This window comes from Pogona vitticeps, chromosome 12 (assembly GCF_051106095.1).
Source record: "Pogona vitticeps strain Pit_001003342236 chromosome 12, PviZW2.1, whole genome shotgun sequence".
Classification (NCBI taxonomy): Eukaryota; Metazoa; Chordata; class Lepidosauria; order Squamata; family Agamidae; genus Pogona; species Pogona vitticeps.
The window spans coordinates 3,618,029-3,633,099 of NC_135794.1; the positions used below are offsets into that span (position 1 = coordinate 3,618,029).

The window sequence follows — 15,071 nt, forward strand, 5'->3', positions numbered from 1 at the left end:
GGAAGGCTTTCATCCATTCCTGTGCCTGACGCTGACTTGATAGAATGAAAGATTATCTGAAAAGATGGGTGAGGGTCATTAAAAATCATTTTATTTCTATGTTGCTGTTCTCCTGTAAAAGGGGATTCATATTTAAAATACAAGTACAATTATAAATACAATACATCATTGAAATTAAAAAAACACAATTAATCATCCAGTAGAATAAATATCAACCATCTAAAACCAAGGAAACAACCTTAAAAACACATTAAAGAAAGCAAAGGTCAAATGCACAGAGAACTTTAATAACCAATGTGGTTATTAAAAGCAGAATGGGGGACTTGAGTCACAGGACTTGCTGTCAAGTCAGACTTAAGTCGCACTGGTGAGTTGAGTTGAGTTTTTTCGCAAAGTCTCAGACTGAACCCATGACTCAGAACTCACCCATGTCTCCCTTTCTTCTGCGGGAATAAAAAGTTTGTTTTTAACAGGGACTCAGATTTGGGGTCTGGGACTTGAGACTTGGTACCAAAGACTCAGACTCCGGATTTGGACCCAAAGATGTGCCAGCATCCCTGATCAAAAGTTTGATTAAAAGAAAGAAGAGCCAAGGGCCCCCCAATTGTGAGGAAAGGCTTCGTGTGTGTTACCAGGCTGTAACGTCTTCAGAGTGTCCCTCTTAGTATGGAAATCATCCTCTATTTAGATTTCCTAAATATAGGGTTTAACTATCTCACCCGATTATTCGTGATCTTGCCCCTTAATAATAATAAAAACCCATGGGAACCTATTCTGTTCACAGCTGGCATCGTAGAGGCAAGTGACTCCAGTGTCCCAAAGCAGCCAATCCACTTCAGGAGCTGTCCAAGGTCCTGAACCATCTCCCCCAAATAGTGTGGACAACTCCTTCAAAGTCAGGTTTCAATGCGAACCAGATTCATCCCTCCTACAACACTGAGGTCAACCAGCCACCATTAGTTTGGGACTGGAGCAGGGAAAGAGGTTTCGCCACTGATTGGGTAGATGAAGTGAGGATGAAGATCATAAAACATACTGGTATGAGGACCCTTTTTGGAGAGGCCAGAAGCAGGGCAAAACCAGGGCTAAATCACAAGCTACAGATAGCGCACTATTAGAAGAGGGAATCAGTTTTCCATAGATGTAATTCTGGCTGGTCTTGCACACAAATTCTCCACCAAACTTTCAAAGACCAGCTGCAAAATAGAGCAAGCTAATTTGCAAAGTGCAGCAGGAGTGAAAAACAACAATGCATGTGTTAGCACTCAAGAAATGTCTTCTAATAACAGGCTAACTATATTGTATAGCTTGTACCTAAGAAGACAGGGCGATCTATTAGACAAAATAAGCTCTTTGAACCAACTCCAGGAGGCAGTGGAAGACAGGAGAGCCTGCCGTGCTCTGGGGTCATGAAGAGTCGGAAACGACTAAATGACTAAACAACAACAAAGCTCAGAGGTGGTGAAAGTTACTTTTTAAAATAACTTGTGCCCAGAAAAAAACAGGCTCTTTTTTAAACCATAGTCTCTGCCATCAATGGCCCCATGTTTAAATGTGTAACTATTTGCCATGTAGTCCCATTCTTATGTCTGAAGAAGTAGCCTTGCTCATCAAAGCTCAAAAGCTAGTCTTTAAGCTGCCACAACATTTTCTTCTTTTTATTTTTATCTTGTTCCTTTTTTGGACCCTCGATCCCTGAATATTCCCTGATCATCATCACTGCTGCCATCCTAACTGTGCCATTCCAGCCGCTAAAGTTTTAAAATGTAAATCTTCTTATTGCTGATCATCTTGCGCACCTTTTGATCTATGCTTTGAAAGGCAGCCTATTCTGGAGGCCCTTTGGAACTGGTTTTTGCTACCTGTTTTTTTGGTGTGCAAAAAAAAACCAACCCAAAGGAAAATGCGATTGGTTTGAAGCTGCTTGTCAAAAAGTGCCTCTTGATTTCTCTTCTAAAGTGGCAACAGAGGGCAAAATGACACTGTGTCCCCCCCCTCCAGCGGCATGGAAGCAAAAAGGATGTTAGTCTTTCCCAGCTGATTTGGGAGAGTCTTTGAAAACTTCTAAATAATATCCTGATTCCTAAGAACAGAAGTGGCCCTTCACCAGTGGGAACGAAGAGCCAGGATATGTGAAGTATTTGTGAAGAAAATGATAAGATCAGCACTCAGGTCTCCCACATTTTGAGTAGGGGAAAAGATTTTCCTCGGGAAGAATGAGGAAGGTCATTGGTGGGCAGAATTAGAATCCAATCGTGGCTAAAACCCTTGAGCCAGGTCTTTGAATCAAAGAATTATGGCAGTGTTGAGTTGGATGGTCCTATGTAGGGTCATCTAACCCACCCTTCTACAACTCCAAGAGTTGGCCACTGGAATTTCTAGAATTTTTTAAGGTGAATCTTTAGCAAAAAGTGTGAAAGAAAGGAAGCACTTAGGATATCAGCAAGAAAGGGATGCCATCCATGGTAGAGCTTGTCCGTGGGAGAAAGAGACCACTAGTGAGAAGACCGCATACTCACAAGGCTACCCACCCTGTAGCCAAACATTCAGCCCTGGAGCTTCAAACCAGGTTGCTTCTTTCAGTCTACTTCATTCCGAAAGGCAGGGAGGTTATTCCACTTTCTCTTCAGGCTCAGCTCTTGAGCCCCCATCATCCACAGGCTGAGCTCCCTGGGTCCCCGAGGGTCCGAGATCTCTAGGATCAAGCAGGTCCTCCACCCCCTCAAGGTTTGGAGTAACCAGTTTGACAGGTTCATCCTCCTTTGAAGAGGCCTGGGGTTCTGAAACCTCACCATGAAGCAAAATGAGGTGGATGTCTCCATCAGAAGACGTTGGGTGTTAGAAACTCATTGCGAGTGATTCCGTTCATTGGTTTGGTTTCGCCCTCCCCATTCTCATGGACAATGAGGGATGCTTGTGGGATTTTCTGTCTTCTCACCTAAAGCGACTTGGCCAACTTTGGGAATTCGTCCACATTGACCTGCATAGACAAGGGTGTCATTTGCCACTGTAGTGGGGCAGCAAAATGTCCGGGCCAGCTCTCACACTTGGCATACTATCCCCAAGAAGACTTATCTTCTGAATTTAGGGAAGTTACTTTTTGGGCACCAGCTTCCAGAGACCCGTGACTAGTAGCACTGTTAATATTATTGTTGCAGTTTGCAAGGAAGCTGGGAAACACACCTGCAGACCATCAGTTTCACAGAAGTCCATATTTCCAGGCGCAACCCAGGGTGTTCACAATTTTCCATCTGCCCTTGTCTCACCATCCTTTTTGTGGATTGAAGAGGTCTCGCCTTCCATGCAAGACAGTCTGGTGTGACGTTGGAGCAAACCCAAGCAGCTGACGAACTGCCTGCCAATCTTTTCCCGTATAGGTGCCCTTTCTCATCTGGAAAAGGACTGTGCCTTCCTGTTTGAAATGAAATTTATTCTCATCCCATTACCATTTTAATTGCTCCTCATTGGAGCTGTCTTTCATGTCCAAGGAAAGCCTGTCATTAGAGATTTATTATCAGTTCTCTCTCTCTTTCTCTCTCTCTCTCTCTCTCTCGGCTTATGGCAGCTATTTTATTTTATTTTTAAAAAACCCAACAAATTAGGACAGTCTTAGTACTAAATCCCTTCCAATAATTCTCTGTTTTCTTCCTTTCCCTACCCACCATCCTTATTTCCTCATTGCCTGAGATAAAGTCGCATTAAGGGGAAAAGTATGTTCTCTGGCAGACACAATGAGGTTACCGATAAAAGCCTTTGGAAGATGGTGAGTTTTAAAAAGAATAGATCCGCCTTCCGAGAGGAAAACAAACATCACGCATGGATATTACTGCAATAAGCCTTTCACAGCTGCAATCTAGGATCTTCTTTTGAAGAGAACTTTTTTGAATGAGGTGCTATTGAGAAGACACACAATGGCTTCCATAAAGAATGCGCCGCTCCAACGAGCAAGGTAGTTTAATCTCTTTTTTTTTTCCTGCCTCCTTCACACCACTTTATTTATTTTTATTTTTATTTCCTCCAAGAAGTTTGGAACGGTGTATATCGGCAGGCTGTCCCCAGGACCGTTTCAAGCTCTGTTGGCACTTGGACTGCACACAGGTTCCCTGATCCTGTTTGGACACAAATTCGGGATATTGAGAGGTGTCCTGATTTGGTCTGGAGCCATCAATTTGAGCCCAAGATCTGAGTCCACCAGTAAGCCTCCCATTGACTTTTGCTATAACTCAAAATTCACTGACTGACTGATTGACTGACTGATGGACTGACTGATTCATTCATTCATTCATTCATTCATTCATTCATTCATTTTTTCAACCTGCCTTTCTCCTTAAGAAAGACCCCAGGCAGCTTACATCATTGAAATGTAATATTTAAAAATGAGAACAATCAGTACACAATGGTGGTTTTACATCAATAAAAGACAATATTTAATGCTAAGAACAATGAGTGTCAAGAGGCAGCTTACACTATTAAAAGACAATATTAAAGCTCAAACCACGAGTATAAAAATAATGAAACGGAACAAACAAAATGCCACTCGGGGAGACGATTAAACAAAAATAGTACTAAAGAGCCGGTCAGAGCAGTAATGCAGCATCGATCCATCTAAAATTTGCCCTCAGGTCACTGAGGGAAAGCTTGCCTGAAGAGAAAGGTCTTTGCCTGTTTGCGAAAGCAAAGGTTGGGCCAGACTGGCCTCCAGTGGCAGGGAGTTCCAGAGTCTTGGAGCAGCCACCAAGGAGGCCCTCTCCTGTGTCCCCATCAGATGCACCTGTGAAGGTGGCGGGATGATGAGAAAAGCCTCTCCTGATGATCTTAAAACCCAAGACGGCTCATAATGGGAGATACGGTCTTTGAGATAGCTTTGCTCTGACCTTTTTGATGGTACACTGAGATACATGAAGGTGGGCGACATGATAGGCTTTAAAGAGAGTAAACCAGCCAGATTTCGGATACTTAGATTCAAGGGTTTGCATACTAGATACAGAACCTTTAATTTTCTGTGGCTCATAATTTAAAAAGAAGACTAAAGCAATTTGTGGCCCGCCTATCATAAATAGACACAACTCAGTCTGTAGATCCATTCAGTTCTTCAACCCCAAACCAAAGCTGGTTAATCGACTTCAACACAGACCTTGTAGAAATCACTCCAAGTTAGGACTATTCTGTTAAGATTTGTAAAATGTCCGAATCTAGCGCACATTTCTAATATACATGGACCATTTCCCCATTCATTTATTCATTGCAAATTAGCAGAACTTCCTACTTTTGTAGCGAAATAATCTGATGATGCAGGAAAGGTGAGAAGTGGCAGGATGGTGCTCTGGGTCCTGGAGGATCATAAGAATGCACATTCTTAACCACCTTTAGCAATGACAAGATACTGAAAAATGCAAAATGAATGGGATGGGAAGATACTTTTGTCCAGAATGGGAAGATGGAGAGGGATCTTCCGTAGATCTTGATTACAGTTCTTGAGTCTATGAGAGCAATAATTTTATAAACAGTGCAACAGTTGCTGGCAGTACTTTTCTGAATTAGAAGCCCTGGGTGGGTTGTTTGTGTCTTTTTGATCCATCGACCAATATATAGATATTACATTCAGAATCCTTTGTTGAGAAGAAAGTATTTGCTGTCTTTTTTGTGTGTGGAATCAAGAATTCTCATGGGAAAAAAAACAACAACTCCTTGACAGGTTGTCTTTGACAAGCTTTCTCACTGAGATCAGAGGTTCGGGAGCATCATCCTCTCACTGCTTGGATATTGATGGTTGCAACCTGTCATTGGACTGACTCTTCTTAGAGGTAACTTTTCTAAAGAATTGAACCTTATTATGCAACCTCTCCTGGTGTGTGGCATGTGGTGGCCACCTCCGTCTTCCCCATGGACATCTCCATTGTTTCCCTCTCCCCCTTCCTTCCCCTATTTCATCCAAGGGCAGAGGTGTGAAACAAAGGCGTTCGGTGGCTTTAAAGGAGTTACTTTCCTCTTTTGAAACCTTGGAACTGCAACAACAACGAAGTCCTTTTTGAAAATCAGTTTCCCCGCGGTAATAACCTCTCTCCTGGGGTCATTGTAGAGATGCCACAGTATCTTTGAAGGATCTGGACTTTGTTCCTATGTTGTCTTCAGAAGCAGACCAAGCTCTGGGAAGGAAACATTAGCAGTAGAGTTGCTTTTTCAGACGGTGTCTGTCAAAGGTCCCCTTCATGACCAGTTGCGATCAAACAGCATTTTTCTGCCATTCCTCTCTTGGGAAAGACTCTCACCCGGAGCCCATCCCCTGGAACAGTCCCGAAATTATCAGTAGCATTTCTGGATGGAGGGTGGCCATGAAGCCGTTTGTCTTTCGTGATAGATGTAATTTAATAAGGTCTTCTCATTTTATCCCCCTCTCCAAGCAGATTTGGCCAACGAGCTCAGTAAATAATGGCTTCTGGTGGCTGGCTGTCATTTCAATCTTCACCTCTTTCCGAAACCTTTTGCTAACTCAGCAGGGGTGCATTCGCCACACTCCGCTGGCATATCACCAGCTGCCCACCTGCTTTTTTTGGCAATATGTTAACTGAAATGTCTTAGCGCCTCATTTCCTTTGGCCTCCTCTCCTGATGAAATAGGAAGTTGGCTTCAGTGATTCCCCCCCCCCCCATAGTTCAGGCGTTGGTCTTCTATCTCTTATTGCAATAATCTTGTAAATTGTATCATCTTGTGCTTGACGCAATCAAAACTTCAGCAATGCGCAGCTCCTTTTTAATGCGAAAGGCAGAATAAGCGAGAAGGGGAGGACTTACCTTCTCTGACAGGTCTGGCCCTGCCATTGGGCAAGTTAAAGACAGATGCCTTAGAGAGCCATTTTTTGGTGTCATGACCAGTTTCCAATTAGTTACTCAATTTGTTATTCTTGTCTCTAGAAATGTGAACTTTCCTCCTCTTATTCTCCCACATGGTAAAGAGAAACGGTGACTTTTTTTCCTCATTACCTGATCAATGTTGCATCGATTTGGCAAAATTTCCATAAATTATATAAATTGCCTAAACTCAATGGTTTGAATGAAAAGTCCAACGGCTGCTGCCCCAGGGGGTTTGACTCCTAAAAATAAGAAGTGTTGGATGGGTTAATTGCGTCGGTCCTTCTCTGCTTGCTTGCTTGCACGTACGTGTGTGTGTGTGTGTGTGTGTGTGTGTGTGTGTGTGTGTGTGTGCTTTCATGCACATTTTCCTCCACAAACTAAAAAAAAAGTACAGTACCTTTTCAGTTCTTTTGTTCAAATTGCCATAAATGTTTTGGGAAAGTTGCTCTTCCCATCATCCTCACACGGGAAGTGAGAAATCTCACCAAGATTGAGGATCCCTCAACAGGAGGTCTTGACCAATTGAGGTACTTACCTCATTGAGAAGAAGCAATGTTGTGAGGATCCTTTGTTTCCCTACTTTTTTTACAGCCAGTAAAATTAGCTTATTTTGCATGAGAAGTTATAAGCCAATAACTTGACCGACTTTGGGTCCTTTGACTTTTCACATGCATCAGTGTGCTGCACACATACTTTGTGGTCTGCCTCGAGCAGCAAACTGTCTTAAACATGCTCAGTCTCTGGCTGACTTTCCACGGGAAAGAAGATAGTTGAGGATGAGTATGGGGAGAGAGCAGAGAAACCCCACATTTCTAATGCAGTGGTTCCCAATTGTGGGTCCCCAAATGTTCTTGGACTGCAATTCCCAGAAGCCTTCACCACTAGCTGTGTTGGCAAGGAGTTGTAATCCTAAAAAGTAACTTTTCTAAACTCTGGTAACAATGTTGATGTGCTTACACATTGCTGAGATGGAATTGAGGAATTTTCAAATCCAGCTTCAGCACTGAGTCCTGGTTTAAAATTAGGTTTTCCTCTCACGAGCCGTGATCTATTGCTTTTGCTCACACACCACTTCCGTTTCAGTTCAGAAGAATAAATTTGACACCTCCCTTATTTAAGAAGAAGGGAAACATTTTCAAATGTATTTTATTAATAATATTATTATTTTTAGGGCTTGCTCCTATTCTCCCTCCCTCCGCCTTGCTGCCACCTCTAGGGGGGAAAACGGGAAATTGACGATGCTACAGTCGGCAGAAAGGGGCTATAGATTATCTGAAGGCTTGTGGCAGCTCTTGGCAGGCATCATTTTGTGAATCAATTATGCAGTTTGTGATTCTGCAATAAGGGAAATTGATGGCTTGTGAACTGAGCTCACAGCGGGAAGGCAGGGCAACTATTTAGACCACTCAGCAGATTTTTTTTTGATTAAAAAAAGCAGCTCATTGTCAGGAGCAGATGATGCCTGCAAATAAAGAAGCCCCTGTTTCAAATCTCGTAGAAGCCGTGGACTCCTGAGTGGTCTGATCCTCTGCGGTGTGGACAGGATCAGAACCAGGAGCAACTAGGATGCTGACCGACCTTCAGAGGGGTTGCAAAGCAGGCATAGGCAAAATTTGGTGGTCCAGGTGTTTTGAACTTCCATTCCAAGCAACCCTTGCAGAGTTTTGCCTTTTAGTTAAATACTTCTAAGCAGAAGTGCAGGGATTCACAGAGTGGAATTAGCTTCAAGTCCCCCCATTTTAGACCACCACTTTTTCTCATCAAGTGGCGCTTACAGTCTCAGTAACTCACTCTCAGACATTAGTGGGAGAAAGAACAAAAGATTTAATTCACTTATAGTTGAACAGGTTTCAGAAAGAGGCCTCAACAGACTATACTGATTCCAATAGACACAAGGTAGGGTACTATTGGTAAGGGATGCTACAGAGAGAGAATTTTTGGGATGCCATCCTTGACCAGCCACAAGATGCCTCCTAACAATGTCTTCTGACTGGGTTGGCCACGCTGTGAAATTTAGGAGTGATTGTGAAGATTCTATGACATAAGCAAAGGCCCGGATATGCTGCAGGATGCTAATCATATAAACTCCAAAAATGGAGTGTGTTTAACGGCCTTTCCTTCAGTGACATGAGACATGGGGACCAATGTCTCCTAGTCCCTCCGTGTAGTGGCATCTCATGGCGAAGTGGATAAACTGCAGTATTGCAGTAAAGACTCTGCTCGCAACCTGAGTTTGGTAAATTGACTACCCAGCTCATGGGTGGTGTGGGCGCAATCTGTAGCCTATAAATTGTAAGGTGTCCAGAGAGGGCTCTAAGCGCTATGGGGCCGTATAGAAGTAACACATTGCTTTGCTTTGCTTTTATGCAAAAGGAGGTCTCCCTTCTGATGGGTTCTCATCAGATCTTAGGATCTGGCAAGCAGAGGAGCTGGAGTCTTTCTGGGGCCAGTCGATTACCATGAGCTTCAGAGCAGTCAAAGCAGCAACAGCTGTACTGCATTAAATAAAGAGTTAAATTCTCCTGGGTGGAGAATTAGTGCAGGGAAATCGCCCCAGAGGGAGACCACAGCTGCGATACAAGGAGATCTGCAAGCGGGATCTGAAGGCCTTAAGAATGAACCTCAACAGATGGGAAACCCTGACCTCTGAGCGTTCAGCCTGGAGGCAGGCGGTGCATCATGGCCTCTCCCAATTTGAAGAGACCCTTGTCCAGCAGGCCGAGGCAAAGAGGCCGTCCCGAAACCAGCAAAAACAGGGAGCTGGACAAGGGACAGATTGGATTTGTCTTCAGTGTGGAAGGGATTGTCACTCTCGAATTGGCCTCCTCAGCCACACTAGATGCTGTTCCAAGTCCTCCATACAGAGCACGTTACATAGTCTCTCGATACTGAAGGATGCCTAAATCTAAAAAATTAAAATTGGCAATAGAGGTGTACCTGGTGATAAGCGGTGTTCAGAAGTGGAAAAGACTGGGACGGTGGAAAGGGGTGGACTTTTCCTGGGACGTGATGGTCTCTGCTTAGTGGGAGGTTTCTATCAAGACACCAAATGGCCATTGAGCAAGGATGCTTTAGCTGTCCATTTCCTTCACTGGCATGAGGTTAAACTCAAGGGTTCTTGCTCTTCCTCTGGACTAAGACTCTGTAGTTCTTCAGACTGGCCTAGGAAAGAATCCTTCTTGAGATACTGGAGATCTGCTGCCAGTCAGAGCTGACATCACTGGGTCAGATGGCCTAGTGGCCAGGGTTTTATCTAAAGGCAGCTTCTTCTGTTCTTTTTCGGGAGTGTGTCTGGTTGGAGAAGTCTGACTGACGCAATGAAATCTCCTGACAACTGCAGCTGCCAATCAATAACGCGCTGTAATGGAAGCCAAGTAATATCCCATTAGCAGCCCCGAAGTCTAGTTCTGCTGACCGGCAGATTTGCACCCGGGAGCCTGCACGATGCCAACAGCTCCCCAGCCCAAGCGTTGCCAGCTAGCTTAGAGTTAATGAGATGGCAGGGTACCCACTGCTGCGAACAGGATGGGGCTCAGCTGGGGGAAATGATGACTGCATCATCTGCATCCCACATGCCTTCTGAGAAGGATGCTGAAGGTCAAGAAAAGCCAAAACCATCACCAGGCTGAATCTTCAACCCTGGCCTCCGCCAACTGTTGGTGATCGTGTTCAAAACATTGGCAAGCTCCTCTTCCTAGCAGTTTCCTGGGGGCACTGCAGGCTCCTCTTAGCTGAATGGAGCCCCTTGTCTTTTAACTCCACCCTCCTGCTTTTACACACAACAGCCCTGCAAGGTTGGGTCAGGCTAAGAAAAACCAATCATTACCCAGAGAGCTTCATGACTGTTTCAACAAAGACATCGTTGTCCAAATCCTAGCACCTTATTCACTGTTTTTTTCCCTTCTAGAGGACAGGGTTTTATACCTTGCCACATCGCTAATGCTCTGGCTCTTCAGGGTTTGGGTTAATTTAAGCAACCATGTAAAAGTCACTTTCCTTGGATCTAAGAACATCAAGGTGGCCTTGCTGGATCCCACATGATGGATCTAGTCCAACCTGCCACCTACACTGGACAACAAAGGGACTCCAGGAAGCTCACAAGTGAGCCATGAGTAAAATGGCACCTTCTCACTTATGTTCCCCTCCAAGTGATATGGAGAGGTGTAGAGCTTCTAATACTGGAGTTGGTATATAGCCACCATGTCTACTTGTCTGTATATCTCCATAGGTGACGGGCAGGCAAAGTGAACCCCCTGCTTGCATTGAGTTTGCGTCTCCCAGAACTTTTCACCACTGCACTGCCTGGGACCGAGAGGAGTTGTGAGAAAACTATCTGAAGTGCCAACTTTTGCCCCAAAAGAATAAAGAATAATACCAAAAAGAAAGGAAATCTGTGCTTTATGCCCTGATCCTCCCCGACTTACCCTTTGGGCCTGGAGATGAATGGATAAATCACAGACTTGAGCGTGCTATATTTATTTCCCCTCTGATCAAGGCTCTGACTGGTGGTGGCAGATGATGATGGAATGTAATGCACAGGTGAGCAAATTATTCCCTGTGGGCATCACGTGACTCTGAGAAGCCCATACTGAGGTTTCTCAGCAGCCCTGAGCCCTGTAGGAGAGTGGTCCCCAACCTTGGGTCTCCAGATGTTTTTGGACTGCAACTCCCAGAAGCCTTCACCACCACCTCTGCTGGCCAGGATTTCTGGGAGTTGAAGTCCAAGAACATCTGGAGGCCCAAGGTTGGGGACCACTGCTCTAGGAACACAGTTCCCCAACTTATTTTACAGGTTTTTCTTTTCCTATTCTCGCAAGCCCCAATCATAAAACAAAGGCAGCTAATTGACAAGATATGGGGGATGGGGAAAGCTCTGCCGTGACAATCACATGCCTTGTGAAGTTAAGGAATTCTTGCCTGTGCCGTGGAGGCCGGTGACTCCAGAGTCAGTGGAGCTGTCAATCTGTTCCAGGTTTTACTCTGAACTCACGATAGGGAAACTATATCCTCCAAAGAGGTTGACCCTAGTTCATGTCTCCTTTTGTCAAAAGTGGAACTGGTGAGAAAGCATAACTACTTTTCATTACAGAGCCAAGCTTGGAAACAGTCTTCTCTACAAGACCCACCTGATCACCTTCTTACCGACCCTTCCACAGTTGTTGATGATCATCCCATTTCGTATTGCTTCCAGAACTGGTGCTTCTTCTCCAGCCCTGTCAACACCTTAGACCAGTGGTCCCCAACCTTGGGCCTCCAGATGTTCTTGGACTACACCTCCCAGAAGCCTTCACCACCACCTCTGCTGGCCAGGATTTCTGGGAGTTGAAGTCCAAGAACATCTGGAGGCCCAAGGTTGGAGACCACTGCCTTAGACGGTTCCATTTTTGGAGGCGGTTGGGTGTGTTCTTAATTCTGTTTGCTTACTTCTTTCTCTGCTATCCAGGTGTTTCTGGGCTTGGTTAAGTGCTTTCTTATCAGACTTTTCCTTAAAATTCACAACTAGGTAGGGATCAGAACCCAAATGCTGTCACTCAATATTCCAACCACTGTGCCACTCTCATGCAACTTTGCATGGGTCTATCTATATTTTAAGCTGGCTGGATAGCTCAGTGGTTTAGGTCGCTGGCTGTGAATCCAGAGGTTGGGAGTTCAATTCCCCCACTGGGTCTCTCAAGAAGAAGAAGAGCCAGCCTGGGTGGCCTTGGGCTAGTTACACAGTCTCAGGGATCCCCTCTATCTGTAAAACTCTGGAAAGGGTTGCCATAAGTCAGAATTGACTTGATGGCTTGATTGTTATTACCTATTTTTCATTTTTTATATCTTTCTTTCTGGGCTCTCTACTAGCTAACTCTTTGTTTTTGAAATAAGGTAGAGGGAGAGGGAGAATCCCACTGGTAACAAATACTGGAAGGTGAGTCAATAATACAAAGACGATTCAAACAGACTTAATTTAAATCATTTATTCTGGACACCAACTCCGTTGGTTTCAGATGATGGTGGTGCAGTTTACACACAGCCCAAGCTATAGCCAAGGCTATTAATAATCCGATTGTCCTTTTTTTAAATATACTCTCCATTCCCCCCTCCCAAAATGGTTTGCTTCTGCACCTCCTGCATTAGCCAAAGTGCACCATCTATGCTATTGCTATTGTATGTTGAGGGATCGCTGGCATTCTGCAGGTCCACGCGTGCAGGTCAGGCAAAATCTTTCGACACAGCCTCGACAAAATTGGGCGCCGACATCAGGATGCCGATGGTGCAGATGATGGTGAAGATGGAGAAGGCCATCAAGCAGAGGCGGTCCACCACCGAGGCAGCAAACTTCCACTCATTGCAAATGGCTTCCGCCTCGTCTTGGTCTCTGAACCGGTTGGCAATGTAGCGAACCTCTTCCAAGATCTTGGCTAGTTCCGGGTCAGTCTCCGAGGGATGCCCGCTGTGAAGGAGATTGTCGTCTTCGGTAGGGGAACAAGTCATTCTGCCACAGATCACACCTGAGTCGGTGGTTGGAGTGCAATGGACACCTTCTAGACCCCTGAATCCAATATACAGCATATTCCCATTGCTGGATGGTTGTCCACTCACAGTGTTTACCTCGATGCTTGACATACTGCATCGACGCTGCTTATGTTGGCATGCCGGGCGTACTTTATCCTCCCCTGGTCTTTTCATCCTCAAGAACCAGGCACACCAGTTCAGAAGGATTATTCTGGTCTGAAAAACATTAATATTAATATCAGCACCACTGCTGGTTGGATAGCTCAAATACATAGGAATCTGGCTGCACAGCCAGAGGTTAGAAGTTTGATTCCCCCACTGTGTGCCTCCAGGGAAAAGAATAACCAGCCTGTGTAGCCTTGGGCAAGCTGTACAGTCCCAAGATGACCCCAGAAGAAGGGAATGGGAAACCACTTCTGTGTATTCTCTACCTAGGAAACTGTGGAAAGAATTGCTGTAGGTCAAATTTGACTTGATCTTGGTCTGCAGTTATTATTAAGCTGGCTGGATAGCTCAGTGGCTTAGGTCTCTGGCTGTAGAGTCAGAGGTTGGGAGTTTGATTCCCCACTGAGCCTCCTGTGAGTAGAGCCAGCCTGTGTAGCCTTGGGCCAGCTGCATAGTCCCAGGGTCCGTCAGAAGAAGGGAATGGGAAACCACTTCTGAGTATTAGGCAGAGGGATAAGAAAAACCTGTAGATAGTTGCTACCGTTTCATCAGTGGTTAAGATATCAGCCAACCGTGCCCAAATTCAGTTGACAGGCACAACATTATACCTTTGGAAAGAAGAATGGAGTGAATGTTTTCAGAGACAAAGTAACTCATGTAGAAATCTGGTGCTGAAAGATGTCATCTGTTGATGTTCACCTCCATTCTCTTTTCCTCTGAAGAAGTCGACCCCAAGCACAATCTCATCTCCTAGAAACTCCATAACTATAGATCCCGGGAACTGCCCTGTTGGAAGTCTTTGTAGTGTTAATGTTTCTCTGCTGTGCCACCAGATCAATGGCGCAACTGACGTCTGATGGTCTGTGTCACCGCACCAGATTTAAAAAAAAAAAAGTCTCAGGGGGATCTGTATGAATTTCCCACTTTTGGAGGTGTACTCATGTGCTGGAGAGATCTGTCCGATGAAAAGACCTATCTTCTCAGGAGTCTAGGATTGTTCAGCTTGCCCAAGGCTACAAAGGCTGGCTTTCACTCCAGAAGATGATGTGGGGGATTGAACTCCCAATCTTTAGCTCTGTAGCCAGTTAACCCAACATACTGAGTGATTAAAACAGGCAGAGAGACAGACAACCAACTCCACAACTGAATCCATAAAGGGAGTCTTGAAACACACCCACCCCTCCAGATATCCCATGTCCATCCCTAAACTTCCACATCAGTCGTGTTATTTATAGAGAGATAAGGGAAATCATGTCGGAGATATCTCCCTTTCACTGTGGGAATCAGGACCAGTCATGTAAATTCTGTGGTCTGACCCATCAGGGTGCTTTTAGTGTTTTTATTTGCAAGGGTGCTGTGTAATCAGCGTTTAAATGCTGCCATCCATAATAGATTTGTTACATGCCTCGAGGGTCTTCTCAGATGGAAAGTCAGAGTTAAGCATCTCAGGAAAGAAAATATGCATCACCAGGGCTGTGACCGTGTGGCAGTGCGACACAGATAGGATTGGCTGCCAGTTTTCCGCCATGGGGAAGAACTTTGTGTACACGGGATTAG

General features: G+C 44.8%; 1 protein-coding gene across 2 annotated transcripts in view; it reads right to left on the minus strand.

Annotated features, from left to right (window-relative positions):
* Nucleotides 1–12,796: 12,796 nt before the first annotated feature.
* CHRNA7 (cholinergic receptor nicotinic alpha 7 subunit) overlaps nt 12,797–15,071 on the minus strand; it is a 77,437-nt gene continuing 75,162 nt past the window's right edge. For both annotated transcript variants that reach the window (XM_072981728.2, XM_020784847.3), the window contains exon 10: nt 12,797–13,565. In XM_072981728.2, the coding sequence (XP_072837829.1) occupies nt 13,047–13,565 (519 nt within the window). In that variant the 3' untranslated portion in view covers nt 12,797–13,046. The remainder of the gene's footprint in view (nt 13,566–15,071) is intronic.